The sequence below is a fragment of the Eurypyga helias genome, unplaced genomic scaffold (genome assembly GCF_000690775.1).
Source record: "Eurypyga helias isolate BGI_N326 unplaced genomic scaffold, ASM69077v1 scaffold12851, whole genome shotgun sequence".
NCBI lineage: Eukaryota > Metazoa > Chordata > Aves > Eurypygiformes > Eurypygidae > Eurypyga > Eurypyga helias.
Window position 1 is genome coordinate 109,945 of NW_010231585.1, and position 13,534 is coordinate 123,478.

General features: G+C 49.3%; 1 protein-coding gene across 1 annotated transcript; it reads left to right on the plus strand.

The window, feature by feature from the left end:
- The first annotated feature begins 3,665 nt into the window (after window positions 1–3,665).
- Window positions 3,666–12,244, plus strand: SLC22A7 (solute carrier family 22 (organic anion transporter), member 7). Its single transcript, XM_010161130.1, has 4 exons — window positions 3,666–4,124; window positions 5,732–5,835; window positions 10,466–10,620; window positions 12,045–12,244. Exons 1-4 carry the CDS (start codon window positions 3,747–3,749, stop codon window positions 12,215–12,217), a joined length of 810 nt encoding a protein of 269 aa, XP_010159432.1. The 5' UTR covers window positions 3,666–3,746; the 3' UTR covers window positions 12,218–12,244.
- The last annotated feature ends 1,290 nt before the right edge of the window (window positions 12,245–13,534 follow it).

Below are 13,534 nucleotides of genomic sequence, written 5' to 3' on the forward strand. Positions count from 1 at the left end.
TAGGTTTGCCCTTCCCTCAGTAAAACCCACTCTAATAATTTGGGCTGAATCTCTGCCCTGCTACAGTTTCCCAACAGCACTGGTGAGGTGAAAATGTAAAGAAAATCGTTCCATAAGGTGACGGTAGGAAGTGGCAGGAGCCAGGTCGGCAGGGTCTGGCTAGGGACAGGCAGGATGCCAGCGCTGGCTGTGGGCCCTCGGCCACGTGTAGCAGAAGATGTGGCAGTGGCTCACGTGGTTTCACATTAAAGCAGGATCAGTGCCTGTATTTCTATTAGACAAGGAAAGAAGCTTTGGCCAGAACCAGTTTACTTACAGAATAGTTGTTATTTGTTTGTGTAACCAAGCAAAGTGTCTGTACACAAAGCAGCTGCAGGTAATGGAAAGTGTGGGAGTCTTGTTAACGCAGCACCACTCAGACTGGCACAGAGTCACTTCCTTCTAACACCAAAGAACTTCATGAGCCCCAGGACCTCTTTGTTGGACTCTCCTCCACTTTCTCCAACTGAGCTACAGCACCTGGTGCGCACACATCCCGCCAAGGGCGGTTTTGGACACACCGCCGCGGTACGGTGCACCTGAGATGGATACTGCAGGCATCCTCAGCCAACTTCGGCCAACTTGGTAGGACCTCACTGTCCAAAGAGCCTTTGCAAATAATGGAAAAAAGGGAGACTCCCCATGAGTGGAACACCTCCCTCCCGCCGGCATCCCAGCCTGCCACGAGCTGCAGTTGGATGGGGACACCTCAGCCCTCTGGCAGCAAGGGTAGTTAGCTCATCTGATGGACACGTATTTTCACGGCAGTCAGGCACAACTTGGAGGGCAGGGAGGATTTCAGTGTCTGCAGCTTTCCCATAGGAGAAAAATACCATTTAAGCACCGACCGATCAGATCTCCAGCTTTATACGTGAAAGCAGCAGCAGAGGAGTCCCCCTCTCTCACCGCTGCCGTTTGAATCAGGTCCTGGGTCTAATAACCAAGTGGTAGGGCACAGCCAGTCACAGCGTTTGTACGCACGGTGGTCATTAACTAAATCTGGTGATTGGTTAAATGACCATGATTGGGATAGGGAAACGCAGCAACCAGCCAATGTACCTTGTAAGCAATTGCAGTATGAACGGCAGAGCCCCAGGAGCTGCAGAGCAATGACCCGTACCCTCACTTCTGATGGGAAGGCTGGAGCTGCTTTGCAGTTTGAATGTGCAACAGCAAGTCAGTGAGAGTTTCTGTTCCTTAGGAGACCAGTGGTGAAGAAAAACAATTTGTGCTGTAGCTCAACTTCAGCTTAAACTGTAACCGTGGAGGCACAGCATTATCAGATGTCCCTGCTTCACTCCCGTGTGCTTCCTTCATGCTCGTCCCAGGATGGACACCGAAACAGCCTGTAGCGAAGCACGTTAGTTAAACAAGGACAGCTAGAAATGCTGCTGAAAAGAGCAAAGATCTCCTGGGTCGCAGCATGCCATCCTTTGCCTTGTGCGTGAGCCCATGGAGACACCCTGCTCAGCGTGATTTGTGCCCTTGCAGCATTTAATACCTGGGTGACACTCAGCCTGCGCATTCAGCCACAGCAAGAGGCAAGGCAAAAAGCTTTTTCAGACCTTCTCATCTCTACCCGCTGCTCTACAGCCCTTTCTCCCCAGCATTGTGCTGCAGGGGCTGGGGCAGATCATCACTGGCCGCGGCTGTGCGGGCAGGCAGCTCTCTGCAGCGCCTGGCAGCAGGCAGCACTTGCCCTTTATCCGTGCCCGGTCTCTCCATGCGCCTGCATCCCAACACCAACGTCACTGCTTGCTAGGTGGATGGCCAAACATGTCCCAGGGCAGCAGCTTGGAGAAAGGTTGGAGATGGTATATCAGCATCTACAGCACTCAAGACTGCAGGGTTGGTGGAGGAGGGAGGACGCAGACTGCGGGGAGGAGGTACCGAGCGTGAAGATGCAGCAGGAGACAACGTAGAGCAAGCTGTCAGTAATGGTGACGCTTCACGTGCGTCCTGCAAAGGGGTTGTAGCCTTTGCACGGGCAACGGGGTGCTGCCCCAGCTTGCTGCATGATGCACTGCTCCCTGAACCTGTGTGGATGCATCTGGGATGCGTTATCCCAGGGGCTGCCCCATGGGTCCAGCCTGTCCAGAGCACTCGCTCCAAGGGAAACATGCCCATGCCTTCTACCTAGACACGGCGAGGGTGTGATGGGACTTGCAGGAAAGGGTCCTGCAGGCTCTCCAGACACAGTTCTTCCACTGCTCCCAGATGAGCCCTAAGCTCATCCCATTTCCTAAGCTTGCTCAGCGGTGGGGCAGGGTGTTGTGTCTACCTTGTCTTGACGTGCCAGTCGTCCTCCAGCCAGGTGTATGTCAGCCACAGGAGACGTTGTACATCTCCTGGAGATTTTAACAGGCCTGGGATACCTGGAGCTTCCACTTACGCTGGATCTTTTTGTTCCTAGCTCATGGACTAGCACTCTTCCTTGAACCATGTTGGTTGTGTGACCCAAACTGTGCCAGCCCCAGTGCCACATCTCCCCAGTTGCTACGTTTTCTAGACATTGTTTCTGTAACTATTCCAAAAAATCAGCAATTTTCCCGCTCCCTGACACCTGGGGCTCAAAGCCTTTACCCAGCAGGTGTATATATCACATACACAACACAACGTACACACCTTTGATGACCAGCCACTTTCAGCCTCTCACGCACCATCCGTTATTGTTCCTCTGCAGTGGCTCCGGGTGACTAAAGAGCTCCTTTTCTTGGTTAAGAACGTAAGAAGAGTGGAAATTCACATAAAAGACCCACCTCTTCCAGGAAACCGCTCCCTGGAGCAGGCAGTGGAGGCCAGTGCAGCGTTGGCAGCAGTACCCATGGCCCTGTCAGGAGCTGCACACCCACCAGCTGTGACCGTGCAGAGCATGTTAGGGGTCCCCGTATGGCAGGCGCAGCCTCTCTGCGTGCCAGCACTGCAGCTCTCGTCGCTTCCTTGCATGCATCCTGGGAAAGCACTTTTCCATGCAAAGAAAGGGACCTTGTGGGGAGCATTTTCACCTTCTCCTTCCTTTGGAGGACAATAGTGAGCTGGTTGCCCTCACCTGCAGCCCATCCTTTCTCCCCAGAGGGCTCACCTCCCACTTTGCATCCATCCAGAGACTCAGCTCTCTTCTGTTTTGGGCACCCTCCCACCCTCTCCCTGCTCCCAGGTCACAACTTGGCACAATCCGCACTAAAAGCCACTTAGCTGATGCACAGCCACCAGGCTTTGGTGCCCCGGGGCATCCCCACGTAGGGGGTCACCCCTGCTCTCCTGGGGGCCTGTTTCGTGGTCCAAGTGGGCTGGCTGGCGGTCAGCTCACACTACAGTTTGTTGCTGTGTCTGAGACACCGCAGGGTACCCCCATGGCGGAAACGACAGTGCTTTCACAGCACTCTTCCCACAACCTCCTTTCTTTAGGTGGGCTTCTCCCAAAACCCGCAACAGGACGACAAGACTCCAGAAAGAGAAGGTACCTCGCGCTGGGCCCACTGACACGGGTGCATTGTGCGCCCACAGGATAATTTCTTTGGCTCTACCCCAAATGGTGAGTTTCGCTGTGACTTTTGGCAACCTTTCAGCAGGGTCTCAAAGTCCAACAAAGGGGCTGTACGTAAAGCCATCAGAAGTTGAGCTCCAAGGACAGAGACCGCTGCCCATGCTCACGTCGCTGCTCCTTGGCACACAGCTGCTCCGAATGAGCACACTCTGCAGGAAAGATGAAATTTGAGGATCTCTTACTGGAAATAGGGGGCTTTGGCAGATTCCAGCTTTTGATTTTGTTTATCCTCTGCCTCCCAAGAATCAACCTTCCTATGCATTTCCTGCTGCACAATTTTCTTGCTGCTACTCCCTCTCATCACTGTGCAATTCCACACCAAGAGGCATTTGTGAACCTCACCACAGAGGAAGTTCTGCTCATCAACATCCCCCGGGAGCCCGACGGCACTTTTAGGTCCTGTGAGATGTTCTCACAGCCTCAGTTTCACCTGCTGCTCAATTCTTCCCTGCAACCAGAAAACAACTCCGTCACCCAGCACTGCCAGCACGGATGGGTCTATGACCACTCGCAGTTCACCTCCACCATCTCCACTCAGGTAACCCCTGGCCTGTGCTCTAGACCAAACTGAAATTGGCTCAGTGTTTTGAGGAGCAGATGGAGAGATGTTTGCTGGGTGCACAGAATCAGAGAGGGAATCTTTGCATTTTAACCAGCAGAAATTACTTGTTTAGAGAAGGTTTCCTGGAATGGGGAAGCTCTTTGAAGCTCTGAGGTAGAAGGCAACATTTTTAAAAATTATTATTGTTATTATTGTTGTTGTTGTTATTAGCATCTTGCTCTAAATTGATAGTTAGAAGCCAACGTTCCTGTTATAAGCATCTTAATTTTTCCAGGTGATTGAGAGATTGGTTGGGAGGGAAGACACACACAGAGGATTTTCTCTGCTTTGGCCACACAGCATTTGCACAGGATCGCACACTGTCAGGATTTCATAGGAGCCCATGACTTGCCTTCCTGATTTTCCAAACTTTTTTGTGTGACTGCTGTTCCCTTGGCTGCCCCTCCTCACTGATCTTTGGCTTCCCCCTCTTCTCCCCAAGACAGTGCAGCCTCTCTTCTCTTACCAGCAGTGTCCCTTGCTGCGGAGCCCATTGGGGGCTCGGAGGGCGTCCCGCTGAGATGCAGCGTGCTGGCCAGCCATAACCTTGACCCTGCCCGAGGTCCCTGCCCATCAAACATTAACCGCCCGCCTCCTGAAACGCTTTGCGAAGGCTGACAGTGATACCTCTGGGTGTTAATGCTTTACCTGCAGGCTGTAATTTTCCTTCCTTTAAAAGTGGCCCAAATCACTGGTTTAGAGCTGGATGCAATTTGGGTAGATGAAATGAGCATGGTTGGGTTGGAAGATTGTGCTGTCTCCGCGAATGCATGCTCAAGGCTTAACTTAGAACTGGTACCCCCTCCCCACCACCCAACCACTCCTGTTTCTTTCAGGCACAGAGGTGAGGGTCAGATGTGCACGAAGTCTGTACCCAATTTCTGCACCCTGCGCCCTTGGGGGACAAGGCAGGGGAGGTGCCCACATGGACGCTGATCATGGAGCCTTGTGATGCTGCACCCACGATGCAGTGGTCCCTGGAGATGTTCAAGGGGCTGGGGCTTTCCCTGGAGTCTTTTGCTCTTGCAGCAGCAAAGGTTGCCCAAGGTCTGGTTGGCTTTGTCAAAGAGGCTGTGAGGCTGGGTTGATGATTAAATTAAGTTTTGCCAAGTTTGCACATATAGAAAATCAACTCTGCAGTTTGGCCACAGCATTCTGTAATGATTAGTGACATTTGCACCTCCAAGAAAGTAAAATTATGCTTATTAACTTCAGTAGGAAGAATGTCGACCAACTTAGTAAGAAATCAGCAAGTCAGCATCAGAGGCAAGTATTTGCTGTGACTCCCCCTCTGTGACTTCCTCCCTGCACGGGCAACCTCAAACTGGTCAGGGCAACAGTAGCCGGATATCAACATGACATTCCCTAATGAATTACATTTTTCAAGACTCCAGCACCATCCTATGAGTAGTTTAGTGCAGGAGTCTACCCCTCAATCAAATTCAGCCGGTATAAAATGAAAGACACGACGGCTGACCGCTGGAGGGAAAGGGTGTGAAAAGGCCAAACGGGGCACTAAGCATCATTTTGGCCTTGTGTTGCAGTGGGACCTCGTGTGCGAGCATCGTGGACTGAACCAGGCGACTGCAACCTTCTTCTTCATTGGCGTTACGATGGGGGCCGTGGTATTCGGATACCTTTCAGACAGGTTTGACCCCTCTCAGGCTGTTCCTCCAGGGCTTAAGTCTCACGCTGAGAACTTCACAAACCTGTGACCTGCCAAAGGCGATCAGGGGGGCAGAGAAAGGAGAAGACGCAATCGTAAAGGGAGAATCCAGCCTCTCACGTTAAAAATTGGGTTAAAGTCATACTGGGAAGCAGTGCTCCATGGATCCAGTAGTGCTCCAGAGCCTACCAGAGAAGCAGCTCTGCCCTCGGTGAGGAGTGGTCAGCATTGCTGCAGGAACAGTAAAAACTGAAAAAATCCACTGTCTGTGAGACCAATTTCAGAAAAGACAACTGTCTAAAAAAAGGAGAAAGCTGGTTAAAACTAAGCCAAAACAAGAGGCTAAGAGTTAACCCCTTGCAAGCTATAGGGAAATTGCTTAAGGACAGCCAGGTGAGGGGCTCAGAGCAAACAAATGCCATAGCTGGAAAAAAGAGTCTCCAGAAAGCAAAAACTGGCTCTGTCATTGCTAGAGAAGTAGGGTAAAGGAGGTTCTTATAAGCAGGGAGGCATTCCTCAAGGAAGAGCTGAGGTAATGAGGAATCAGGAACAAATCTGTTCTTTCTGGTTAAACATTAGAATGTGATAATGTAAACATGGAAAAAAAAACACCTGAGTAATAAGCTAGAAAGGACACCAATTAAGAAATTAAATATTTTTGCAAAGAGCAGAAGCAGGAAACCTACCAGAGGGTACATAGGGCGGGCATGTGGTCAGGGTGTGCTGTTCCCTGCACGCTACTCATTACTTAATGCCTGTGCGGGAAACTGCTTCTTGACCTCCTTCCTCTGGGATCAAACACGCATTAGTGTATGGCAGGCTGCAAAATCACTGCGTAGCAGAGGGGAGCAGCTTCGCAGTATGAAGGCCCCGGGGAGGTAGTGCTGAAATGGGAATTCTTACATCCGTATCTTGGCATACGAGTACATCAGTACACTTTTACAAGGACCCAAGACACCTGGCTGGTCTTCACACTGCGTGTCTTGGCTTTGTATCTCAAGTGGTTTCATAGCACAGTTGGAGGGAAAGGAATTCAGAATCAGGAGAAGAAGCAGGGCAAGATAGGGCAGAAGAGGTGGTCTCTGCTAGAGACAAATCTAAAAGGATTTTTCACACGGATTGTGCAGACGAAGAGCCAGTAGAAGATCCAGGTGTAACAGGAGTATCTGGAAATAAAAAGGCTGTAGTATGAGACATAAATGAGTTTGTGCTCACAGTGGGAGAAGGTGTAGGGGCAGGTGTTGGAGCTGAGCTTTGAAATAAGCTCCTAGAAGGAGGCATGGAGAAATACAGCCGGTGAGTGCCAGTAAACTGCCTGGAGAAGGCACTGGTCATCCTAGAGCCCTAGCAGACCGTTGGGATGAAAAACCTGGAACACAGTTGACACTGTGTGACCTCCACAGCAGAGGGCTGGGAAGTAGCATATATCAAACCCATTTTAAACTGTTTTCCCAAAAAGATCTCAGGAACTACCTTCCAGGCAGCCTGACATCTATCTGTACCTGGCAAATCAGTCAAAACTAGTCTGAAAGACTGGGTCAGTGGCCGCATGGGTTGATACGACACGAAGGATCGGAGGGGTATTTGGAAAAGATTCCTGCCTTAAAGACACACTGGATTCCTTTGAATGCACTAACAGGCATCTGAACAGGGGAGAGATACCATCTACATGGATTCCGAGGTAAAGGCTCCTAAAGAAACTGAGCTGCCCTGAGATATGAAGGAAGGTCTCTGCACAACTAAATAATTGATTAAAAACCAGGAAGGAAGGAGTAGGTGTAAGTGTTCAGTTGTGACAATGGAGGGAGACCTGGGGGGGGCTATGCTTGGATTTGTGTGCTTTTCAGCACATTGATAAATCATCTGGAAAAGGAGTGAGTGGGGAGATGATGCTGGTTGACCAGGCTGGTAGAGACAAGATTAATCTATAGTAAAGAGAAAAAAAATTCTAACTTCTCATTTAAAATTGAGGCCTCTGAGCTAACCATAGCTGCTCAGGAACAAGACTTTTGGGGGTTAAGATTTTGGGGTTTGCTCAGAGAAGCTGTGGATGCCCCACCCCTGGAAGTGTCCAAGGCCAGGCTGGATGAGGCTTTGAGCAACCTGGTCTAGTGGCAGGTGTCCCTGCCCATGGCAGGGGGGTTGGAACTAGCTGGTCTGTAAGGTCCCTTCCAACCCAAACCCTTCTGTGATTCTATGGCAGACAGCTCTAGGCAAACACCCACTCAGCAACGAGCAGTGGCTGGGGAAGCAAATGGAAAATAAAGAATCATTAGGAAAGGAATATAAAATTACCGAGAATATCACTATGCAGTAACATGTGAATGTATGGTGGCCCCACATATTGTATACTTTTAATACTTTCACGCTCCTTCTCCACCTCAAAAGGTTACAGAAGAAATGGAGAAAATTCAGAGAAGCTAGCAAAAAAGACCAGGTTATGGCTTGACTTCCAATTAGCCAGACCGGGACCCTTCAGCCTGCTAAAGTGACAGCCATGGCGGGTTTGCCAGCCAGCTGTGCCCTCCTGAGCAGCCTGGAGCAGAGCTGACTGTGCACTGCCCATGTGAGCTACCCTGGGAAAGGTTGAAGCCCGTGTAATCGCAACTGGGGCGGTGCAACCAGAAAACTGGCAGTGAATTTGGCAGAGCTGTTAAACCTCAGGTGTCATGCCCTCTATCCCTCCTGAGACCCCTTAAAAGCTGACATCTCATTAGCCATCTTCCTTTTCCATGACAGAGAAGAAGTCCCACTTCTCTCTGCTGACAGCAACGCAGAGATTTCATCTCTAGTGCGCCAGGGTGAAAACAATCTGGTCCTGGCGTTTTGCATTTTGCAGGTTCATTTTGTTCTAAGCCTCTGCAGACATTTGGATTTGAGAACATCTCTAGTGACAAATTTTACCCTGGTAAAACCTCCAACAACCTTCACTGTGAACACATATATGCAAATATATATATATCTATTGCTTCTGGTATCGCCTGCTCTTTCCCAAACAGTCCTTTTGTACCTTGTCCTTGTACTGAATGATGCTTTGGCAGACTTCCAGATTGGGGTACTTATGAAAAAGGGGGTTTTTTAATTAATTTTTAATGCTTGTGCAGTTTGCTCCTTTTATTAGATTTTCTACATCTAATCTTTCAGAGACTGTGCTTTCCTACCTCTCCTTTTGAAGACGACTTTAACAGCATTATTTCTAGCAGCCTCCCTGTAGCCTTGCTGTTCAATCCTGCCAGCTCGCCTCTGGTTTCCCTAGCAGGTGGCATGCATTTGCTGACAAAGTCTAGTAATGGGTCCATAAATAGCTGCCTTGTGCCCTGCAGAGAATCTTATGGTTTTATATTCTTCTTACTGTATTTTCAAGAAAAATCTTAATCTAAAAAAAAAAAAATTACCTTCTTTCTTAAGCAGTTACCCTGTTGGAAGCCAGATCCAGCTCCGGTGTGTTTCTGGGTGTGTGCTGCTCCAATCCAGGGGCATTACAATGGCTTTTGCAAACTGGATCCGTTTAAATTTCAAAGCAGATCCAGCAAACTGCCCGGGCCCAAGCCACAAGCTGTTTTTTCTTCAGTAGATTCATTAGCTTGCTGCATGAAGTCATTTATGATCATTCTTAAGAATGTTAATTGTGGCATTATGTCCCGGCACATCACTTTTTGCCCTGGAGCAATCATTCCTGACACCATCCTTCTCAGGTGGCCACTAAGAGAGCCCCACTGCCAGAATCAGGCCAGGATTTCATTCCCTATAGACTGAACATTACCTATTGACAGGGTTGATTTACTACTCTGTTTGAACCTAAGCTTTCGTCACACGCAGTGCTGATATTCGTCAGAAGACTGGTGCCGTGCTCCCTTTTGATTTTTAGATTTGCATAGGTTGTGTAGAAACACATACACATGTACTTCTTGGGGGAGGGCTGGGTGGGGCAGAGGGGACGTATATACATGTGCATTTGTGTATTTGATTTTCTGTATTTCTCCACGCTCTCCACACAGGACACAGCACCAGGGGTAACATCATCCTACAACTTCCAAAACCCTTGGGGAACAACCTCCTAGCAGATTCCTCATAGACCCCTTAGGACATCAGGGCTATTTGCACATGTGGGCTGACAATTGGATTCCTTTTATTTTCCTTTGGGATCTTTGTTTTCCTTCCAAGGATCTGGGTGAAAGTGTCACGGTTCTGTCTCCTCCCCAAGAGCGGTGGCAGTGGCTGGTCCCGAGTGAGCCACAGGAGGGGGACATGCTGAGCCAGGCATGGGGACAGCCTCTGGAGGGAGCAGGGTGTGCCAGCAGCATGGGATTCCAAGCTGACATCGCTGCTTTTGGTGAAGGGGCTGAAGTCATATTGTTTTGATCAGTGCTGCTCTTCCCACTGGAGAGCCTCATGCCCGATGCTCATGGGGCAGGCTGGTCCTCGGATTGGGATTGTACCACTGTGGCACTGGCTATATCCAGAGCTGCTTCCTCCTCCCTGGCACGTTGCATCTTTTGCTCTTTGCAGAGCAGGCAATATTTTCCTTTCTGAGTCTTTGTTTTGCCCCACTCCAAACCTTACTCCTGGGACAGGTTTCCAGCCGCTGTAACCCAGCCTGTGCTCGTGGCAGGTTCGGACGGAAAGCCATGCTCCTGCTGTCACTTGTGTGCTCTGTCGTGTTTGGGATGCTGAGCGCCGCCTCCATCTCCTACAGCATGCTGGCCATCACGCGGACCCTCACCGGGGTGGCCCTGAGTGGCGTCTCCCTTATTGTATTACCTTTGGGTAAGTATGTGGGGGTTTGGGGGTGCCCAGTTGTACAGGGGGACTTCTGACAGGCAGTGGGTAGGTAGGGACTTGTCTACCAGACAGGGCAGAGCTAGTAGGAATGAGAGTTTGGAAATCGTTATGTGCGTAATTTCACTACAGGCAGCCAAAAGAACATCCCTCTTGGGAGGATCCAAGAATTACCAGTGTCTGTTAGACTAATTAATGCTTTAACAGTCTACTCAAAATATAAAACCCACTTATTAGTGCTTCTGTTGCAACATTAACACTTGCAATCCATGCTACCCGATTCCTGTTAAGGATCATCAGCAGTGCAATAAAAGCCACAGGGCAAAATATCTGTCCCTTTCCTCTGATACTGAGTTCTCAGCCTTCGAACACTCCATTAAGAAAATTCATCAGCACTGCCATGTCCTCAGGAGGAGGAGGATGGTGTGTCATTCACAGGGTGTTTCTACCTCCCCAGTCTTGCGTTTGCTCACAGTTTTCCTAAGTTCCCAATGCGTATTTTTAGAAAGAGTGGGGGGAAAGAACCACCAAAAAAAAAAACTGCCCCACACCCACAGAGCTAGGCAAAACTGAAGCTGAAGAATTTGGGTGATTACATAATAAAAACAAGCACCAAACATGAGGGTACCCAACAGAGCACCGGATGATTTTGTAGATACCGTCAGGATGTAGTAGGCAAAACTCATTGTACCCAAGAGCAAGTTACAGGCACAGCAAAAATTTCCAGGATTTTTTCAGATACAGCCAAAATAAAGCTAAAATGCCTTCAGTACTGGAAAAGTCCACACAAGAAGTGTCAAATTCCAAGGCCTGCTATGTTTTTTTTATTGTTACAAAGGTTGATGCCTGCAAGGAAAAGTGGAGCCTGGGAGGGACATGGCTGATTGTTAGAGGTTGTAGCAAGATGTCCAGATCTTTGGAGGAAAAATGGCTTTTAGTTCACACATACAAACAAGGAGACCCCCCTCTGTCCTGGCTTTACATGTGCATTAGTATCTACTTTAGGTAGATTCCACACAAATGATGATTCATCTGGAATAATGAGAGGGCAGAGAAATGGGAAACTGTGCAGGCAAGATGATTAGGGAAAATAAATTATCTGCTCGATGAAGATGACCATTTGAATGTTACTGAGTGGAATTTTAAAAAGTATCACCTAAGGTGTTTTTAGCACTGTTTCTTACTGTGTGTCCAGTATTTCTTCTTTTAAGGCTTTATCTTGGTTGCCTACAGCTTTGCAAGGGGTTAAGCATTGTGGATGAACGTTTTAAATGTGCCAGATGTCAGCAAAACAGTGGAAATCTCCTGGAGGAGAAGAACAGGGACATTCCCTCATTTTGTTAAAAGCCCCTGCACACCCCTTCCTGGAGAAGTCCCATGTGTCCCAGCTGAACACTGCCTCCCTCTTCCAGGGATGGAGTGGGTGGACATACAGCACCGCACCTTCTCCGGGATCCTGACTAGCATCTTCTGGAGCATCGGGAACATGCTGCTGGCCATGGTAGCGTACTTGGTGCGGGAATGGCACTGGCTGCTGGTAGCCGTAACGGGACCTTGTCTTCTGAGCATCCTCGGCTTGTGGTGAGTGCAGCCACCCGCGGCCAGGCAGCTCATGGGGATGGGAGCGGGCTGTGGTTTGTCTCCTCTGCTCTGTGTACACAGCAGATGCTGCCACGCTGATCCTGGGGTTGGCTCCAGCAACCCAAGGAGGAGCAGGACTCTACGTCCTGCACTCAGATTGTCCAGTCATGGCAGCTCTTGAAAACCGGTGCGGCCTGGGTTTCATCTCTCCGCACCTCTGACAAGGCCAGGAGCCGAGGTGGCACCACGGCTTTGGGGACAAGGAGGAGGCAGGGCTGGGGCTGAGGTCAGGCATGTGGGGGACAAGCTGCAGTGCGACGGAGCAGGATTTAGTGTTGCAGGCACTGTCAGACATGGCTCAGAGCAAGCAAAGAGATCCCAGTAAAGGGAGGCAGGGCCAGGCCAGAACCCTGGTAGACTCAAGATAAGTAATTTATCCATCCTCTGTCCTGACTTCATTTGGGGGGATCCCTCTGGCTCCAAGTTTTCCATATGAGCCAATGACACCTGCAGTCCAGGTCCTCTGCCTTACACAGCTGTGTAACCATCCTGATGGGTCAAACACACCTGCTTTCTGTGGGCTGTTTCCCTCCTGTAGCCTTATTTAAGAAATACCTGACATCTCTTAATCCTTGAAATGAGAGATGGTTCATTTCATCAAAGAAATTAATTTTCCTTCTTCCTTTTTTTCATGTAGTAACACAGACTGGAATACAGGGTCAATTCACTGATGCTGTGACTGTAACGTGAAGTGCATTGGATCAACTTATTCGATGATCCAAAACAGTCCTTTGAGTAAGCAGCTCTATTTCCTGGCTGGACAAAAGGCCCTTGTTGGAATAAACAACTGGGTATTCCCACAACTACCCCACTGAAAAAATTCAGAAATGGGGCCTGGGTATCCTCCACCTTAGGGTGGTTATTTAGTTCCTCTTGGGAGGAAAGCCAGTGTTACCCCAATCTTCAAAAAAGGCAAGGAGGACCCAGGTAACTCTAGGTCAGTCAGCCTCACCTGCATCCCTGGAAAAATGATGGAACAACTTGTTCTTGGTGCCATCTCAAAGCATGTTGAGGAAATGAAGCTTATCATGAGTAGTCAGCATGGATTCCACAAGGGGAATCTGATAGCTTTTTATGATGGCATCACTAGATGGATAGACAAGGGGAAGGCAGTGGGTGTGTTCTACCCTGACTTCAGCAAAGCTTTTGACACAGTGTCCCATGGCCTTCTCATAGCCAAGCTTAGGAAGTGTGGACTGGACCATTGGGCAGTGAGGTAGATTGGGAACTGGCCAAAGGAAAGAGCTCAGAGAGCTGTGAT

Coding starts and splice junctions, on each gene's coding strand:
- SLC22A7 (XM_010161130.1), top strand. CDS start 3,747: ATGAAATTTGAGGATCTCTTACTGGAAATAGGGGGCTTTGGCAGATTC. Junction 5,836..10,465: donor TTCGGATACCTTTCAGACAG/GTTTGACCCCTC, acceptor TGCTCGTGGCAG/GTTCGGACGGAAAGCCATGC. Junction 10,621..12,044: donor CCTTATTGTATTACCTTTGG/GTAAGTATGTGG, acceptor TCCCTCTTCCAG/GGATGGAGTGGGTGGACATA.